Below are 18,382 nucleotides of genomic sequence, written 5' to 3' on the forward strand. Positions count from 1 at the left end.
TACACAAATAATCTTGTCAGGGCGCTGCAGGCAAGATTTTTAGGTTCATAGAAACATAACAAAATAAATATTTCTCACTTGTCACTATCAAAAAATAAACAATTAAAACATAGAGATTGAAGTTAAAATTTCTAACCTCGAAACCATAATTATTTCTTTCAAGTTTGTTTGTGCAAAGGCAACAAAGGAACACACTAAGCTAGTCACTTTATACTTTATGTCCACAACAAAATCCTTGCAAGTTCTTTCTGCTTTAAAATTATTTTCTTTTATAATGATTTTTTCATTTTAATTTGTATGAATGTAGTATTTTCTTTTAGTAACGTGTTGATAATATCACTGCCTCTTGCACTCATTGTGCATCATGTAAGTTGTTGAACATATACACTAAATATCACGATTATATATGTTGGAAATATGCATTACAGTAATTAAACTTGAACCCGGGGGATTAAACCTGTTTCTTTACGTTTAAGTCAGCCGTGTTACCGACTGAGCTAGGACAGCTCCAACTTATCCTTATATTACCGGTATATTTTACTTTATCACAGCACATCCCTTGATGACAGTGTTCATAAAAGATTTTAACTGAAAAGAAATCAACCAAAAAAATCGAGACTCCCCTGGAAACATATAATACGCCCCGCCATTGATATGCACCCACATACATTTTGGAAAGTCGGCGCCGTTGGTTCTATCTGTTGTGTTTGAAACCAGTGTTTCTTTCAGAAACTATGTTCCGGGGGGGTGAACATTTCGTATTCCGGGAGGCATTGTTGATATTATTCTGTTTATTATTATATTATAGACGTATTGTTTTGGTCTCTTCCGGCGGACACTCTCAGAGCTCCGGGCGGGCAGTGCCCCCTGAAAACACTTCTGGAAGAAACACTGTTTGAAATACACCTAATGTAATATAAATAAAATAAAAAGTTTGTTTCTGTGTCTGTCTGTCTGTATGTATGTATCTGTGTGCTGCCTGGAGACCAGACGAGAGGCCCGAGAGTTACCAAATTTTGATCTCGGGTACCTTGGTCCAGGTCCCAGATCAAGATGAAGCGTTTTTTTTTTTAATCGAACCAGGGGGTCTCAAAAGACGTTTACAGGGACATGTGAAAGTAGCAGAAAATGACCGATATTAGTGTCGAATTCATAGTTTTTGCGGCTCAGACATCAATGGTGAAACTTCGACTGCATTAACTTCCAAATTCACCCCATTTGGTTGCGGGTCGTGGTACCGTAGAGGATATCCTGACATGTAAATATAATCCAAAATACCTATATTAATGTCAAATCCATAGTTTTCGCACTCGCTGAAATCAACGGTGATACTACTACAGGCGTTGACTTCCAAATACAACCACCATGCGAATAATGGGTTTTTCAGATAGTTATTAATAAATGCAAGAAATAAATTATTAATAATAAATTGGAATAGATAGGAATACATTTTGAAATAAAGAAACGAAAGTGTAAACATACATAACCATATCTGACTTTGCATAATCTATCCTAAATCACTAATCACTGCACGATCACTAATCTAACAAGAAGAAAGTAGACTTTGGTAAATTAACTTCGGGATCATTTTTCGCGAGGTAGTGTTGCGCATTTAAAATACGAATATTTAGGGATGCTCACGAGTCGAGACGTGTCTCGAATCTCGACTGGAATTCGTGCCAAGACACACTTTGTAAAATTCGAGACGTGTCGAGACAAACGTATTTCTCGACTCTAATTTTCGAGTCGAAACACGGGTCGAGTCGGGACTGTTCGTAAAACTTTCGACTCGACTCGAATGTCTCGAAAATCTTTCTATAATTTTTAAAATTATTTTGAAGAAAGTATTTACTCAGAAACAGCCTTAAAACCAATTCCAGCATTTATTACTTTAGAAAGGTACAGAACGGATAAACTTAATAGTTAATCTTTCGAAATCAAGATTTTATTTTCAGCTCAATTCAGTTATTTAAAACTAACAATTAATGTCGTGATATTTGATTTTACTTCAAATATAATAATAATAATAATAATAATAATAATAATAATAATAATAATAATAATAATAATAATAATAATAATAATAATAATAAAAAATAATAATAATAATGCTCTGGGGAACATCCACGTGACCATCCATGTGTCTGGTGGAGCTCGAGCAAGGCACAATGATGGCCGAGGCGTATCGCACACTGCTTGCAGACTACGTATACCCCTTCATGACGACCATGTTTCCCAACGGTAGTGGCATTTTTCGACAAGATAATGCACCATGTCACAAGGCCAGGAGTGTGATGAAGTGGTTCAGGATATGTTCAACAATGTTCTATATCTGTTGACGGTGTGCGAATTACAAGGTTGATGAGGGAAATCCCCATTGGTAATACTGGATGTTGCTATAACCAAAGGAGATTTCTCTCTATGTCAAAGAACTATGTGCTGTGTAATTAAAATGCTATGAGTAGTTTTATCTGTAGTGTGTATAAAATAAATTATTAAGAAATGCAACCTATGTGACTTTATGATTCCAAAAATGGCTTTGGTTCGAATAACATCATAAAACAATAAAAAGAAACTAAATTTCATTGTCAAACCAGCATCCTTTGAAACTCAAACAGAAAAAGGCTGACACGTTTGTGTCTTTGTTCGGAACGAGAAAACTCATGGAACAATGATTAGTCACTGATGAAACTGGCATTAAGAGAATTTGTATTTGTATAAAGGATTTTTATACATACATATAAGCACCAACCCTCGGAATGAAATCTTCTGAAACACTGATCTCGATGCATGGTTTAACATTTTATTTGAATCTGGAACACTATCACAAAATATTTAAACTTGAATCGATTGGAAAATGGAAATAAAAGCTGTTTGTAAGAATCATTTAAAAAAATAACTTTAGGTATTCCTTGTTCTTTAAGGATAGTCCTCATTTGAAATAATAAACACTGGTATACTTTCGAAGGCAATAATTTATTCCGAGTTAATACATTTTTAAATAATTTCAAAAACTGTGTTTGCATTTTTGAGACATTAGAAGAGACGAGGCATTTCAAGAGACGTCTCGTCTCGTCTCTGAAACGAGACGGGACAAGTAGTCTATCTCGTATCGTGTCTCGTATTAAAAGGTTCTGTCTCGTCTCGTGGCAACACTAGTTGAAAGAAAGAAACAAATATGTAAAGATACATATATGACTACTCACACGGATAAAGTAGTCATACAGGTATTTTAACCTTCTGACTACTTAACCCCCACTAATTTAAGATAATCTACAAAAAATGCAAGAAAGTAATTATTAAGAAGAAATATAAACATATAGAAATGTATTTTGAAAGGGAAAAAATCAAACCCTACCAGCCGTAATATGAAACTGGGTTGCTCACTAAACAAGCAGACACCTTACCGAATTATCTGATGGAGAACTTGCAATTTGTGGTTTCGAAGCTTTATTTATACTGTGTGTGTTACGTAACGACGCTACGGGATGTCATTACTAGTGCGACCACCTCATTCAAGACCCGTTTTGTAGATTGATTGAGAAAAAAAGAGTGATTTCGTAAATCTACAAAACGGATCTTGTATATACAGAGTGTAACAAAAAGGTACGGCAAAACTTCATGGGTGGATTCCTTATGGGTAGGCAAGCAAAAAAGTTCAGATGACCATATGTCGGAAAATGCATCGTTCCAGAGTTATGGCACTTGAGCCGCCTAATGGTGTGAAATAGTCACATTCTGATCACTCCTTAATGTGTCTCAATTTAAACCTCAATATCTCAAACTCTAATTAAGGTTGGACGCGACAAAACATAACCAATTTTTCCATCGAAGGTCAAGATCTAAGGGTTTACTTGTCCCTACCATAAATCCTTCATTGTAACTAGATTTCGGCGTTGCCGCTCCAACTCAGGTAGAACTGTATAAAGCTCTCATTATGGCTAACCCCATTACGGTTATCATAGTAGCATCGTACAGCGTTTGTCCCGTTTGGCATCTAGCTTTTAAAGCGTGATTGAACAAGTATATTTCGGTAGCTAGGCTTTGCAATCAGCCCACGTCATGTGACAATATATTATCTCAATGGAATGACAATATATTATGCCTTTTGGGCATCAAATTTCAAAATTTTGGGTGTGGGCTTTTGCATCCTAAAGCCGTTTTTCCGCAGAATAAAAAACCGTATTCTTTTATTTTTTGCGTATTGTCTCTACACAATGTGTCGTTTCAATTCATGTCCTTCAAGCACTTCTGACATACTGTTTTAAGCACTTTTGATGTTTCACGATTAAAGTTTTGGAGGGGTCTGTGTCCCACCTAAACGTTTTTCTTTTTTTTCAGGAAAATACTTTGAAGCCTACGACTTGGTCTTAAACACCATGATCAGAAGATTTGAGGACTATATTTTCGTTCTGCTGTAGGATAGTTAACAGTTGCTGATTAATAATACTAATGTAAAATCTGTTCACATATCTCCAATTTAATCTAAATGTATTCAAAGGACATACATTTTGATATTTTAAAAGCACAGTTAAAAATACTTTCCTTGCTTCACCGAAGCAAAAATGATTCTTTAAACGTATGTTCTTTCTAGAACAGCTTCTCTTTATTGATAAAAATCGTAATTTCGCAGTTATTAAAAGCAATATTTCTGAGTCTAGACGTAGAAGAGAGGGGACCATGAGCATTAAAATGATGACAAAAATATAGTGAAATCTCAGTTTCAAATTTCATGTCTACCTTGAATCCAAATACCTGTGCCGTCATTTCCTTCAATGTTGAAAGGGGCCGAAATTTGCAATTGATCTAAATTTTTCGCTTATATAATCGTTAATTCCCACTATTTGTTCATAAAATTTTAAAGAAAAAAATGAAATGAAATCTTTAAGTGTTACGTCCCACGTTTATGCCGGTCAGGCTAAAGGAGACGGTGAGGATGAGAAATGAGTGAAATGGTGGAATGAAGAATGTGGGAGGAAAAGGGAGAACCCCGAGAAAACACACGAGCACGGTGTTTCTCTATCACAAAGTCCACACGGCGCTAGCTGGCATCGAACATGGGGCCCCAACCACCGAAGATGAACGCTCTACCACTGAGCCACTGCGCCCCCAAAATTTTAAAGAAATATTAGTTACTAACAAGTAAAACTTCCGATGTGTAACACTTCGAATTTGATAAAGTTTGGCAGGGAGATATTACACATGAAATAAACGAATACGTGTTTCCTATTTTCTGCGGAAAATCAGTTTTAGGGGGCAAAGCCCCCACGCAAAATTTTGAAAGTTGACGCCCGAAAGGCAAAGAAAGTGAACAGAAGTAAACGAAATTTTACACACATATTGCAGACAAAATTAAGGAATAAGTGCTTCGTATTTTCCTAAAAAATACGGAGAGGTGGGGCACGGACCCCTCCAAAACTTTCATCACGAAATATTGAAAGTGTTAGTAACAGTATGTCAGATATGTGTAAAGGACATGAAAAATTGCAACGAAACTTGGTGTAAGAACAATGCGCAAAAAATTAAGGAATACGGGTTTTTTTGCGGAAAACCGGTATTAGGGGCAAAAATCCCCACCCACATTTTTTTTTAAAATTGAGGCCCGAAAGGCCAGAGGAAGTCAACCGGAGTCAATGAAATTGTGCACAGATATTGTAGACATAAAATTAGGGAATACGGGTTTCTTATTTTCTTGAAAAAATGAAAACCGTTTAGGTGGGACACAGACCCCTCCAAAAATGTGATCGTAAAATGTCAAAAGTGCTCATAACAGTATGTCACAAGTGCTTGAAGGACATGAAGAATTGGAACCACACATTGTTTAGGGACAATACGCAAAAAAAAATAAACGAATACGGTTTCTTATTCTGTGGTAAAACGGTTTTAGGGTGACAAAAGCCCCACCCAAAATTTTGAAATTTGAGGCCCAAAACGCAAGAAGAACTGCACCGAATTGAATTACATTGTACAGAGATATTGTAGACGCAAAATGAGATAATTGGGTTTCGTATTATCCTGGAAAAAGCGGTTGAGTGAGGCACGGACATTCTAAACCGTTGATTACTAAATATTAAAATTGCAAACAAGTATACGTCAGACGTTCCTAAAGATTATTTAGAATTGCAACGAAACTTCGTATAAGGACAATTTCCAAAACAATAAATGAAACGTGTTTCACCTTTTGTGGAAAACACTGTTGGGGCCTAGGCCACATCAGAAAAAAAAAGGAAATATTTTCGTAATAGCACAGGAAGGAGTGGACCGAAGCAAATGAAATTGTGTGTAGATATTATATACACCCTATGTAAAATAAACACTTTCGTATTACTCAAGTGTCCCTATCCATTTTGCTTCAAATTTGGGAGATCAAGAGCAAACTGGAAATACATTGACACGTGTTTTTGTTTATGCTCAAAAACATTGTAAGGGTTAAAAGTGCCTCCTGAAATACTATTTTAAAAAACGCTATACTGTTTGTGCTTGTAGTTGATCTGAAAAATTTAAAGAAATCGGATGGAGAAACGACACATGTGAAACACGAAAGGCCATAGTTCATACACCCAATATCTACATACAATTTCATTCGCTTTCGTCCACCCCTCTCGCCACTCAAAGCCTCAAAGCCATCTTACCTCTACTTGTGCACATTTCATTCATTTCGGTCCACTTCTTCTTGCCTTTCTTGGTCAACTTTCAAATTTTTGAGTGGGAGCTTTTGCCCTCTAAAACCATTTATCCACAGAAAATAAAAAACGCTTATTCGTTTATTTTTTGCGTATTGTTCATACAAAAAGTTACGTTCAAATTCTTCATGTCCGTCACACACACCTGATATACTGTTATTAGTACTTTTGATATTTCTTGATCAAAGGTTTGAAGGGGCCCGTGCCCCACATAACCATTTCTTACAGGAAGATACGCAACCCGTATTCCCTCAGTTTATATCTGCAATATCTGTGCAAAATTTCATTCACTTTGCTTCAGTTCTTCTTACCTTTCGGGAGTCAACTTTCAAAATTTTGGGGTGGGTTCTTTTGCCCCCTAAAACCGTTTTTCCGCAGAAAATAAAAAACAAGAGTATTCGTTTATTCTTGGCGTATTATTCATACACAAAGTTATGTTGCAATTCTTCATGTGCTTTACACACATCTGACATACTGTTACTAGCACTTTTGATATTTCGTGATCAAAGATGTGGAGGGTTCTTTGCTCCACCCAACCCCTTTTTGCAGGAGTATACGAAATCCGTTTTTTGTTGTTGTTGTTGTCATTTTACGTCTACAATATCTATGCACAATTTTATTCACTTTGGTTCACTTGCTTTTGCCTTTCTGGTGTCAACTTTCAAAATTTTTGTTAGGGGATTTTGCCCCTAAAATGTTTTTTCCTCAGAACATAAAAAACCCGTGTTCGTTTATTTTTGCGTATTGTCCATACATAAAATTATGTTGCAATTCTCTTTGTCCTTTACAAACATCTGACATAGTGTTACTAGCACTTTTGATATTTTGTAATAGAAGTTTGGGGGCTTCGTGTCCCACCCAACCGTTTTTTCCAGGAAAATACGAAACCCATTTTTTGTCATTTTACGTCTACAATATCGCACAATATCGTTTACTTCGGTTCACTTCTTTTTGCCTTTCGGGTGTCAACTTTTAAAATTTTGATCGGGGCTTTTATATTAAAATTTTGCATTATATAACTCTTTTTCTTTTTTATGAGATTCTTTCTTGGGGGTGAAGGAGAGAAATGGTTTCCTCTGATATTTGTTTCTTGCCATTCATCTTGTTTGAACTGCTTAAGTAAGATCATTTTGTAACTTTTGATGTGATCCAAATCTGTTACGATAATAAAATTGTCATTCTTAATAATTTGTTTTATTCTCTTATTTGCAGTTTGCCACACTGATATATTTGTTACAAAATTGAGGTTTGGTCCAACGCCTTTCGAATTCGCAACCAACCAAAGCGCCGAGCTTTTTGGGTTGCCTGCCTTTGCAGGAAAAGGAGAATTGCAAGTGGTAATGCACTTTTGGAGTCGTGTATACAATTCGCAAACATGTAGGAAGCTTTATTTGTTGGTGTCGAAACCTTCAAAAAAAGTGGACAAACTACCAAACAGGGATGCATCGAAGTAAATTTCAATGATGAAGACTCAGAATCAAAGGAAGGGTAAGAAAATGTGAAAACTGATAGAGCATGTAGTACATGCATGTTCTGTGCAGTAGTTATTCTTTTTGGCTTTATACGACAGACGAGTTCATTAAATGCACTCTGTCGCCTATAAACATGCCTTAACATTACCATGTACACACGTATGCTGCGAACAAGTATACTCAAAACTGAAACTAATTAAATCAATATGTCGCTCTCTCCTTTCTCAGGACATATTGGAAACGTTTATGTTAAGCCTCATAGAATATGATGTCTCTAGTAATATCGATGTTGAAAATCTGTTAGAAGAGTCCTGTGAATCTTCCGTAGAACTGGAGAGGTTATTGCACTTTTAACTTAGAGAGTATTCGTGGACTGTATTATTTTAAACACAAAGTTCGATGCACAATATACTTATTTATTATATTGAAAACACACAACTAAATATAATAATTGCTATGCATAAGCAACTACACACTATGCAGTCACACACACCACGTGGACACTTATGAAAAAATATCAATCATCCATCGTTGCCAGACACAAAACAAAAGAATAATGTAGTGCAGCCGAACATATCGCCCACCTTGAAATATCATTTCAACAGTACATATTATTCTACACGATACTCAACACTACACATTCTACATATTATTCTTCATTAAATGGAAGTGGAGAATTTTTTACAATTGGTCGTTTAAAGACACCTTTGCTAGTTTTAATAGTGACAGTTCTAACAATATTATTTACAACAGGATGAAAACTGTACAGTGTAAAGCAATCCACGCAATGCCATTTGATGCCTTTTTCACTTATGTTTTAATATTTGACTCGTGAAATATGTATACAGTTAATTATTACCAACTGTTGTAACTAGCGACTGTAGGAAAATACTCGAGCGGTACTATATTTCTTTATTGTGCTTCCTTATAGCTTGCTAAAACTTGTTGTAAAGTACAGTGTAAAATTTAAATGGCTGCTATTTTCATTAATTCGCTGCAAACTTTGACATAAAGTGTTCTTCCACTTTAATTGTTTCACCAACAATCGAATAAACTTTGTCCACAAACTATAAAGTAAATTTTCATTTATTTTCTTTAAACAAAATGTATTTTCTTTCTAGAATAATAGCTTTAGAATTGCTGTGGAAAGGAATATGCCACGCTTGTTGGTAATTTCTATCGACAGCTACTTTAGAAAAACCTTTTTTTTAACATTGCCACGAGTAGTTATTCTATTTAATTTTACTTCTTGCGCTTATACGATCAGTCGGAATTTTCTTTGAAAGAGAGCATTTAGATTTTACTCAAATACATCATCCTTTAACAGTGTTGCCAGATCTACTGATTTTGCAGGAGATCTCCTGCTTTTTCTACGTTCTTCTGATCTACTGCGAAAGAAAATTAAAAGTGAACAATCTCCTGCTTTTTCCTTACTTCGAGAAGTTAAAGAAATATATTATTATTAATGTTGAATTTTCAATGTTTCCTCATAAAAAGACGAAATTTCTCTGTTATAATACACAAAGCTCTGTAGAGCATAGTTATAGAGCTTTACTGTATATAATATGAATCCAAAGAATACAACTGTACGTCATCTTCTATATGCATTATGGTTAGCGTTTTTATGACTTTCTGAAAGATTTACAAGTAAGTGTTGTTTAGATTGGGACTTGGGTTGGAAGAGTGGCTTAGATCGTTTCTCCACGATCGTCAGCAAGAAATCGTCTTACGCCACGATCATATGTGACTGCACAACACAGCTACGTTATCGCTACGTGCATGAAAAGACATTTTCCCACTCCACTTTGCTCTTTCACTACGGTTTACTTCACACATGTGTGTATCAAATAATATTAATATAAATAGGGACTTTTCCTTTTCATTTGCTCAACGTAGTTCATCGGAAATGAATTCTGGACTGCTTGTTTTGACTACTGCCCCCTTAATAATGGCAAATTTTATTGCCCTCCCCTCCGGATTTACATTCAAACACCACCATTGTATGTGTCTACTGCTTTCTCCTGTTTTTTGTCTTCGAATCTCCTGCTTTTCCAACTGGCTGGTCTGGCAACACTGCTTTAATAACAATATGACATGATTTGGTGTGATAATGCAGTGTATTTAGGAATTATAGACCAGTAGTTTATTGTTAATAATTTCTTTGACAGGAACTGTTAATCTGATGAAAATCTTTCTATTACCGGTTGTGTGTCCACCTCGAGGAAGATTGCTCATGCAAACCGTCTGTTGTCGAGTCAGTCATAGGAAGGATTTGTGATTCACGTGAAGGTAATTCTTCCATTTTTTGTTTTATGCTTCTGAAATAGGAAGTATTACAAAACCTGTAGATTTCTGTCTGTGAACTTCACTATCTGTAGCATATGCCTCTACATAATACAAGGAAAATAAAGGTTTCATTAATATTATTAGAATGTATGTCATTTTCAAGGGTTGCTCTTGTCCTTTCCGCTCGTAGCAGTAGTTTCCTTCTCACTGCCAACTACAAAAGGTAAACGAAAACTCTTTTTGAGGCACAAGAAGCGTTGATTACAATGTAATTCTAATATAGTTTGTTTTGCCATCATCTTTGCTATTTTTGTTCCAGCGTAAACATTAAACTAATTACTTCAGCTTTTGACAAAATCTGGTCACAGGATGTACTCATTGAAAACAATAATAAATTTACTTAGGATTATTTCAATTGTTCGATACTTTTATACAACGTGCAACACAGCGTATGTAAACTTTTTATTAAAGCAAGCACTTATTTCGCATCCTCTCTTTTGTTGGAGGACTATGTTACATGTATTATTTGTTGACACAGTACGTCTCATGTATGCTTTTTGACAAAGTTCCATTTAAGATTTTTTAACATTTTACAAAGTATTATAGCGTCCGATTTCCTGTATACCCTTTTTGTGTAGTCCCTGATGCTTATACCAAACCGGAGCGCAGGTACACTGGTACCGGCTAGTATCACGTAATAAATAATTTTAAAATTAATCCTCGGTAAATATTTGATACTATTATATGATTATGTGCCATGTACAATTAGCATTTTTTGGAGGGGTCTAGTCACTAATTCTCACTGTATTTTTTTTAAAAAATGTTTCTTTTCCCTATCCTCCCATGTCCACTCATTTTCTCTTTGTTTCGTATGTGCTTATTCTTCCCGAGTGAAACTTAGCTCAGGATCTTACCATGTTCCAGTTTCTTATAACGCAAGCTGTGTTAGCATTTTTCTCAGCAGTATTGGCTAGGCATAGAGGTGTGTTGGTATTCACCAACATATCCCAATGACGTCCAATTTTGCTGTGCATTATAATATTGCAAGGATTCCCACATCACGACAGACGCACGTGTCAATTCAACACATGCTATTATTTATAAACAATCTAGCAGACAGCAAGCCAACACGGAGAACACCGAGGAACGCCGAAAGCAGACGGACCTCACGGAAGGACCCGAGGAGGACAAATAAAAGGAGGAAGACCGAGGGACCCAGCATCAGTCTGTAACGTACATTCATTAGCTTATGTAAATATATTAAAATCGTGCTATGCATATAATTATTTTCTTCAAATTTACTTATTTTACAGATATTTTCCGTATATTAATTTGCATTTAGGATAGAATAAGTAAAGGATTAGTTGTGGGAGTAATTGTGTATGGTTTATTTCATTTTTTGTTTATTACGTATTATTATTATTATTATTATTATTATTATTATTATTATTATTATTATTATTATTATTATTATTATTATTATTATTATTATTATTATTATTATGTGTGTTATATAAATGTCATGGGAAGGATTAAACCAAGACAGAAGTTGAATTAAACACCTCGATTGAGAATAATATGTGCAGAAAGCATTGCTTTGGAAATCTTAGGAAGCTGGACGGTACATCGCATGAACCCAGCACACAGAAAAAAAAAAGAAAAGTTGGGAGATTCTTTGTCTCAAGGAAAAAAACACCCAAGAGTGAAGTGCAGCTGGTCCAGGGTTACTAACTATAATTTTCAGAAAGAAGAGAATATGGATGGATCTTCAGTGTGCATAAACCTGCGATAGATACATATGGGAAAATTACTATGGTCAGAGACGATGTGACATGTAGACTCCAAGTCGGGTGCAGCCATTGTTCAAGTTTGCTTGCTGGAGTTCGTAAGTACATGCGAAACTTCGATTACAAAGAGGTGTGAAAATTTTAGAAGTTAACCAGAAGTAACACTTTTTGAGCAGCTAGCGTCACTTCCAACGGAAATTCGGCCAGCCAGAACCAAACCTAGAATTTCACAGCTCCCCTCACCTCACCGGAGAAAAACCGAGGAACGGAGCATTCCATGTAGAATCCTTCACCCCTGTAGATAATTTTACTTCCACCAGTAATTCTTTCAATATTGTAAAGATTTTCTTGGTATTTCGTTAGTGTAGAATATAAGTTAGGTTAGTCGCTGTATGGTGTTATTTTGTGTCGTATCAAAAAAAGGTTTATTTCAGTACAGGACGACAAGTCCGGCAGTACTTCATGGAAGGAATGCATGATAGATGTAAGAGCATAAACATCGTGTATCATAGCAGGCGACGTCCTGAGGGGAAAAACTGCACCAACATGTGAGAAAATGTAAAATTTCTATGTTTTTAAGATATGACAGCATGTCACACTTGCAAATAAGCTGTGTTATTGTATATAGGTGTTAATTCTAGTGTGTGGTATGTTGACAAACATTTTAATTTAACAAAAACAATGAAAATATGACAACTTCACATAGCAACCCCTCGCACAGGTGAGTGGTCGCGGAGAAATCCCGCTAGGTGGCAGGACAGGCAGGTCTGCATGAGAGCAGCGTGTGCTCTCAGCTGAAAATTAAACAATTTTTGTGAGAAAAACGTAAAATACATTTTTAATAAGAACACGATTAGTGTAGTGCTATGCATCATTCTAAAGCTGGACATTTCAGCTATACTCTGGGTACATCAGTTTGCGAGTATCTATTAACAATTTTAAATGATGATGATCAGAAACATTTAAAGTGCAAATTCAGGTCAGAGGGGACAATGAACTCTGTAGGCAAACCCTTTTCTTCCCCACTTCACCCCGTTATAAGACTCGCAAAAGCTGTGAAGCGAGCCCAGCTTTTTGTGTGGAAGGTGGTTTTGATAAAACCAAGGAGGCAGGGGGAAAAGGCAATTCGTGTCTGGTGATCGGAAGAGAGGTATAACTCTTCGCGCTCTCATATAGAGAAATTCGGCTCTTGACGTACAAAGGAATTTGTGACTCTGTTATACTAACAGACAGTGTTAGCCACGAACATTTAAGCTCATGATATGAGTTATGTGCGCGAACATTTTGTAAATACATAAACCAAAACTATTAAACATATATATATTCAAGATTTATCGTAGTTCAGATATTCATCGTAAAATGTGTATATATATTAGCTCTCGTTCTTAATCCTGCGCAACGAACTTCGCAACTGTGTGCGTTAAGTACAGGACAGTGGTGTGCGAACATTTATAAAATATGAGCAGGATATAATAATCTGTTAAGCGTACCCTATAGTGTCATCTTCCCTTTACTATTAGGGTGGTGAAGTTAGTCGTGCAACAGCCACCTAACAGGCTGGATCGCGTTAGGTTAGGCGAAACAACCTGTGCTGAGATCCCGTTCCACTGCAGGCACAAGATTCAGAGAATTGCTAGTTGTTCTCTGAATATTCGACCGGAGGCGAACCAGGAGGGAAGCAGAGTATTGTCGTGTTTAATGTGGAAGAAAACATGACCCCCGTGGGACCTACGTTCTGCTAATGGGAAGATAGCAGAGCGAACGGCAAGGATCAACAAGACGACCAGGAAGACATCCAGGAGAAGAGGAGAACCACTGAAGATGCGCTAAATCGTGCACGAACATTTAATATAAACAAATAAGGTCTTAGTTTGAAATTAAACATTTCGGCGAAACAATTCTGAAAAGTTCAAAATTTATTTATTTATTTATTTTTTTTGTTGTTGTTGTAAAGTCACAGTGTATAGTGTTGATGCGTGTGTTATTACACCTCATTAAAAGTTTATCTCATGAATTTCGTGTGCACTTCATTCTCCACAGGAAGTCTGACAAGGTATGTGCTCAGTGTAATATTATCATGTCTTTCTTTCAGCTGTCCTGGAGTTGTCAATGTCCGGTAAAATACGGTCTCCCACAACCAAGTGTTGTTGTGTGAGTGAGAATTAGTATTGCCTCTAACCACCTGGGGAAACGCGTAGACCTGTAATTTAGAGTCTCTCTTTTGATTTGAAATGCTATCCTAAATTACTTGCATTTTGCTCATTAAATCACTTTATCTTTCTATATTAAATATTTTGCTCTACCGACATTTTAAACTTAAAAGCTTTACCGACTTAGCTAGTTATTTACATATTTCTCAGAACATTAGCATTTCAAGATTAGCATATTCAAATTTATTTAAATTAATCTGCATAGTAATTAATTCATTTTTCACTCTACGGCCCTTCCCCTTTACAAGTCGTCCAACTGATCAAATCACCTACACCGCCCTGAGGTCGCACTGCACTAGGGGTACACCCATCCTTCCCGAGGTCGCACTGGACTAGGGATCCTCTCAACAACAAAGCCTTGCGAAGCTGCCTTGAGCTGAGGGGGCTAACCTTCCAAATCCACCGAACCGGCAGGTGCCTTGGAGACTGCCTTGAGAGAAGGGGCACCGTGCAAAACACATACTCCTCTACTTGGACATTAACGAGAAAATAGTACTGTTCTCTTTGTAATCAAAGACATTTTGTATTTATCAAATTTTATAATAAATTGGTGAAGGGATAAATCTAGGTCCATTATTGATTGTACCAAAATCATTACAATATGCAGGGTCCCAACGCGTCCTGGAAAATCTGGAAATAAAAGTGTATTGTGGAAACGCCTTGGAAAAGTCATGGAAGCAGAAAAATGGTGAAAATTCTGGAAATTATTTATGAACTGGAAATGTCCTGAAATTTGTTGTATAACAGTTGTTAGAAGTGTATATAAAATTTGCAGAGCTATAATGAATGAAATACTGTTAGGCTACATTATTTATTTCAGAAGGAAACACGTTGATCAAATTTAAGTTATCAGTCTTCTTTTTTTCATTAGAAAGACATGAAAGAGAAATAATTTATATTTTTGCGTGCATTAATTGAATTTACGTATTATTCAAAAATATGTATGAATAACGACATGCAAAAAGTGTTAAATGCCATGGTAATCCTATAAATAAGAGTTAACTATTTCTTTTTCTTTTCTATATTAATTCTCTTTTAAAAATTTGTTTCCCGTTGCTCATTGGGATGAAGTGTTGCCTTTTCTTAAGATACATTTATATTTTTTCTGTGCTTCAGAGCATAATTTTCTATTGCATAAACCGAACTGTCCTATATTTTTTCAATGTCATGCTGGGAGGCCTGCTGCTGGGAATCATATTCACGCATTTGTTCGCCTCCAGCACCCTGAAGGCGTCCTATACCTATACGGCAAGATAATTACCGTATTCTGTAGCCCATTGCTTCCAAATTTTCTCTGACTGATTTGATAAGCACTTCATGGATGTGAAGATACTTGCACGATCCCCGAACATCGTCAATCTCAATCCCACTAAGCACATCCGGCAAGGTGTCGAAAGGATATACATGGTATGCATCCTGCTCCGATCGATTTCTGTAGATATGGGAGGATGTAATCATGGATCAATATGGCTCAACAACGCTTCCCGCACCTTGTAGGTGTCCCCCACACCACATCACCGCCGTCACCAAGACAAAATATGGTGCTATACGCTATTAGCCAGCTACCAGTAATTGCATTGCTCATATGAGTGAATATTTTCATTAAACTAGGATCTTTGCTTACTTCTTCCCCTATATGGCTGATATATAAATCATTTTACAAAACTAACGCTGAGAGGAACAGGTTTCTTGCAGTTTCATTTACAGTTATTGAAGTGCTTGCAGAAAATAAATGTTCTTATTTTACACTTTCTATTAGACATTATTCTACTACGTATGTTCTTTTCTTTCTGTAGAATGCAGGGGCGGATCCAGGGGGCGATCGGGGCGATTGCCCCCCCAGAAGAAGAAACTTTCTTATTTTATATATATAAATAAAACCCATCCCAAAGTTTGGAGCCCTTAAAAGTAGCAGTATGCCAACCCACCGCCCCCCTCCCCCAGAAACCATACATCATCTTGTGTGCAACATTTATACCGAATGGTTCAAGAAAATAAGTGCCGTTGCAACATTAGTATCTATGCTAAAGAACTGTTAGAAAGAATTAAAGAAATCTAGTGGTTACTTGTATATAAAATTCCTTTACATACTACAATATTTCGTTGTCATTTAAAACAACATATATTCTTGCTTCAAACTTTAATTAGTGAGCACAATGAAATGTATGCCAGTCTTTTCAGAGAATCATTGAAACCTAAACGTTATTTTCTCGTTCATTACTCTTAGAATTGTTTCATTGTAGGAACTTTACTTGTAGGAACTTTAGTTCATGTGTAGGCAGTGAGATATGACAAAACATAAAATATATAAAATGTACACCCATAACATTGCTTCACGATGAAATATTTGTAAATCAATAGCAATAAAACATCAATTATTTTTGCTTCTGCAAAGATCAGGTTTTCAGACAGATGTAATTGTTGGACCAACACGAGAAGCAAATAATGAGATCCTTCAATTTGTTGCCGATAATGATTACTTTCTCACGATGTAGGTGTCTGTGAATAACATTAAATATGTTTGTCACTCTATTCTTATCAGGGTTGCCACACTCGAGACTCGCGATGATGCCAAACACGGGTCTGAATTATGCTAGATTTTTGTAAATTATGCCAGATTTTCAAATTATCTTTCGTAACTAATTTTAAAGACCCGCCCCTACTTATCTTCATTATTTTAATGAAGTGTATTAAGTATATTCATGTACAAAGCTAATATGACGCTGTTAGGACTGCTAATGAAATAAATTGATAAATGGCACATTATAGGGAAGGAAGGTCGAATTTATGTTTTGTGAATGGATAACATTTTAAGAAATATATACACAACATGCCGCTTCCGACACAGCTCGGAAACATTTCTTTTAGTGTATTACTAGCTGTCCCCTGACGCTCAAATCTCAAGTTGTAAATTTAAAGGGACAGAAACACCCCAGATAACCACACATTCAGGTGTCAGTTGACAGTAATAAAACTATGGGTAAGCAAATATGGTTTGTAGAGTCACGTTTTGCTATTTTTGAGCATTTCTCTGAATTCCGCGCAAATACTAACTGGTCTCATTGTTCCAACCATCGCTTCAACTAAGAAGAATAATTCCCGACGGTCCTTGAACTATCTAAATTTTCGTTCTTTTTCTGTTCATCAGAGGGAAGAATGAAATTATGCTAGATTTGGCCAAGATCCTAAAGTCAAGATGCTAGATGTTAAATGCATGTGAATTATGCTATATCTAGCACCAACATGCTAGATATGGCTTCACTGATTCTTATTGTATCCTGTTTCAATGATCTTCCTCAGTTTGCACAGATTAAGTATGTTTTGGTGAACGGTGAGAAAAGCATAATATTTGTATATAGCTTATCAGAAACAATTTGCTATTGTCGACACTACCTTGCATATGAGGTTATATTAAAAAGTGATTTGGTTAAATTCAAGAGAAGAATTGTTTCACTACTATCCTCTGCATATGTATGTGGTCTCTAGTAAAGCGTATGAAGTTTAATTTTGTGTAATCCTTTGTACAGGGTGATGGATTAGGATAATATAATCAGTGATAAACCAGGTCTGGTTGATGATTGTGAAGCTTTGGAACTTCAAATTTCATTTTCACGCGGTTTCGATACTTAATATATATCGGGTGTACTAAAAGTGGCTCTTATATTCTATGGAAACTGTTCTAGAGATCAAGAGAAGACAAGAATTTGTTTGACGTTTCCTTTTTCTTTTTCTTCTCTCTTTTTTTTTTTACCTGGAAAGCCCCCTTTATTGGTTGAGCCCCTTAAAGAATCAGCATTCGAATTTATTTATGGTTTTTAGGAAACTTTGGATGAACACGGGGCAGGAATAACGAGAAATCCTGGGATATCGGGTAGGACCTATTCATAAGGTAGCATCCCGCTATTGTAAGTAGGACTCAGGGAAAGACCTGTAAATAAACCACC

General features: G+C 36.1%; 1 protein-coding gene across 1 annotated transcript in view; it reads left to right on the plus strand.

The window, feature by feature from the left end:
* Positions 1–10,550, plus strand: part of LOC145662111 (methyl farnesoate epoxidase-like) — a 379,435-nt gene extending 368,885 nt beyond the window's left edge. The window contains exon 9 of the mRNA XM_081727445.1: positions 10,324–10,550. Coding sequence (XP_081583571.1) covers positions 10,324–10,433 — 110 coding nt within the window. The 3' untranslated portion in view covers positions 10,434–10,550. The remainder of the gene's footprint in view (positions 1–10,323) is intronic.
* Positions 10,551–18,382: the final 7,832 nt, after the last annotated feature.

Source organism: Thermobia domestica, chromosome 10, assembly GCF_964235325.1.
Source record: "Thermobia domestica chromosome 10, izTheDome1.hap1.1, whole genome shotgun sequence".
NCBI classification, from domain to species: domain Eukaryota; kingdom Metazoa; phylum Arthropoda; class Insecta; order Zygentoma; family Lepismatidae; genus Thermobia; species Thermobia domestica.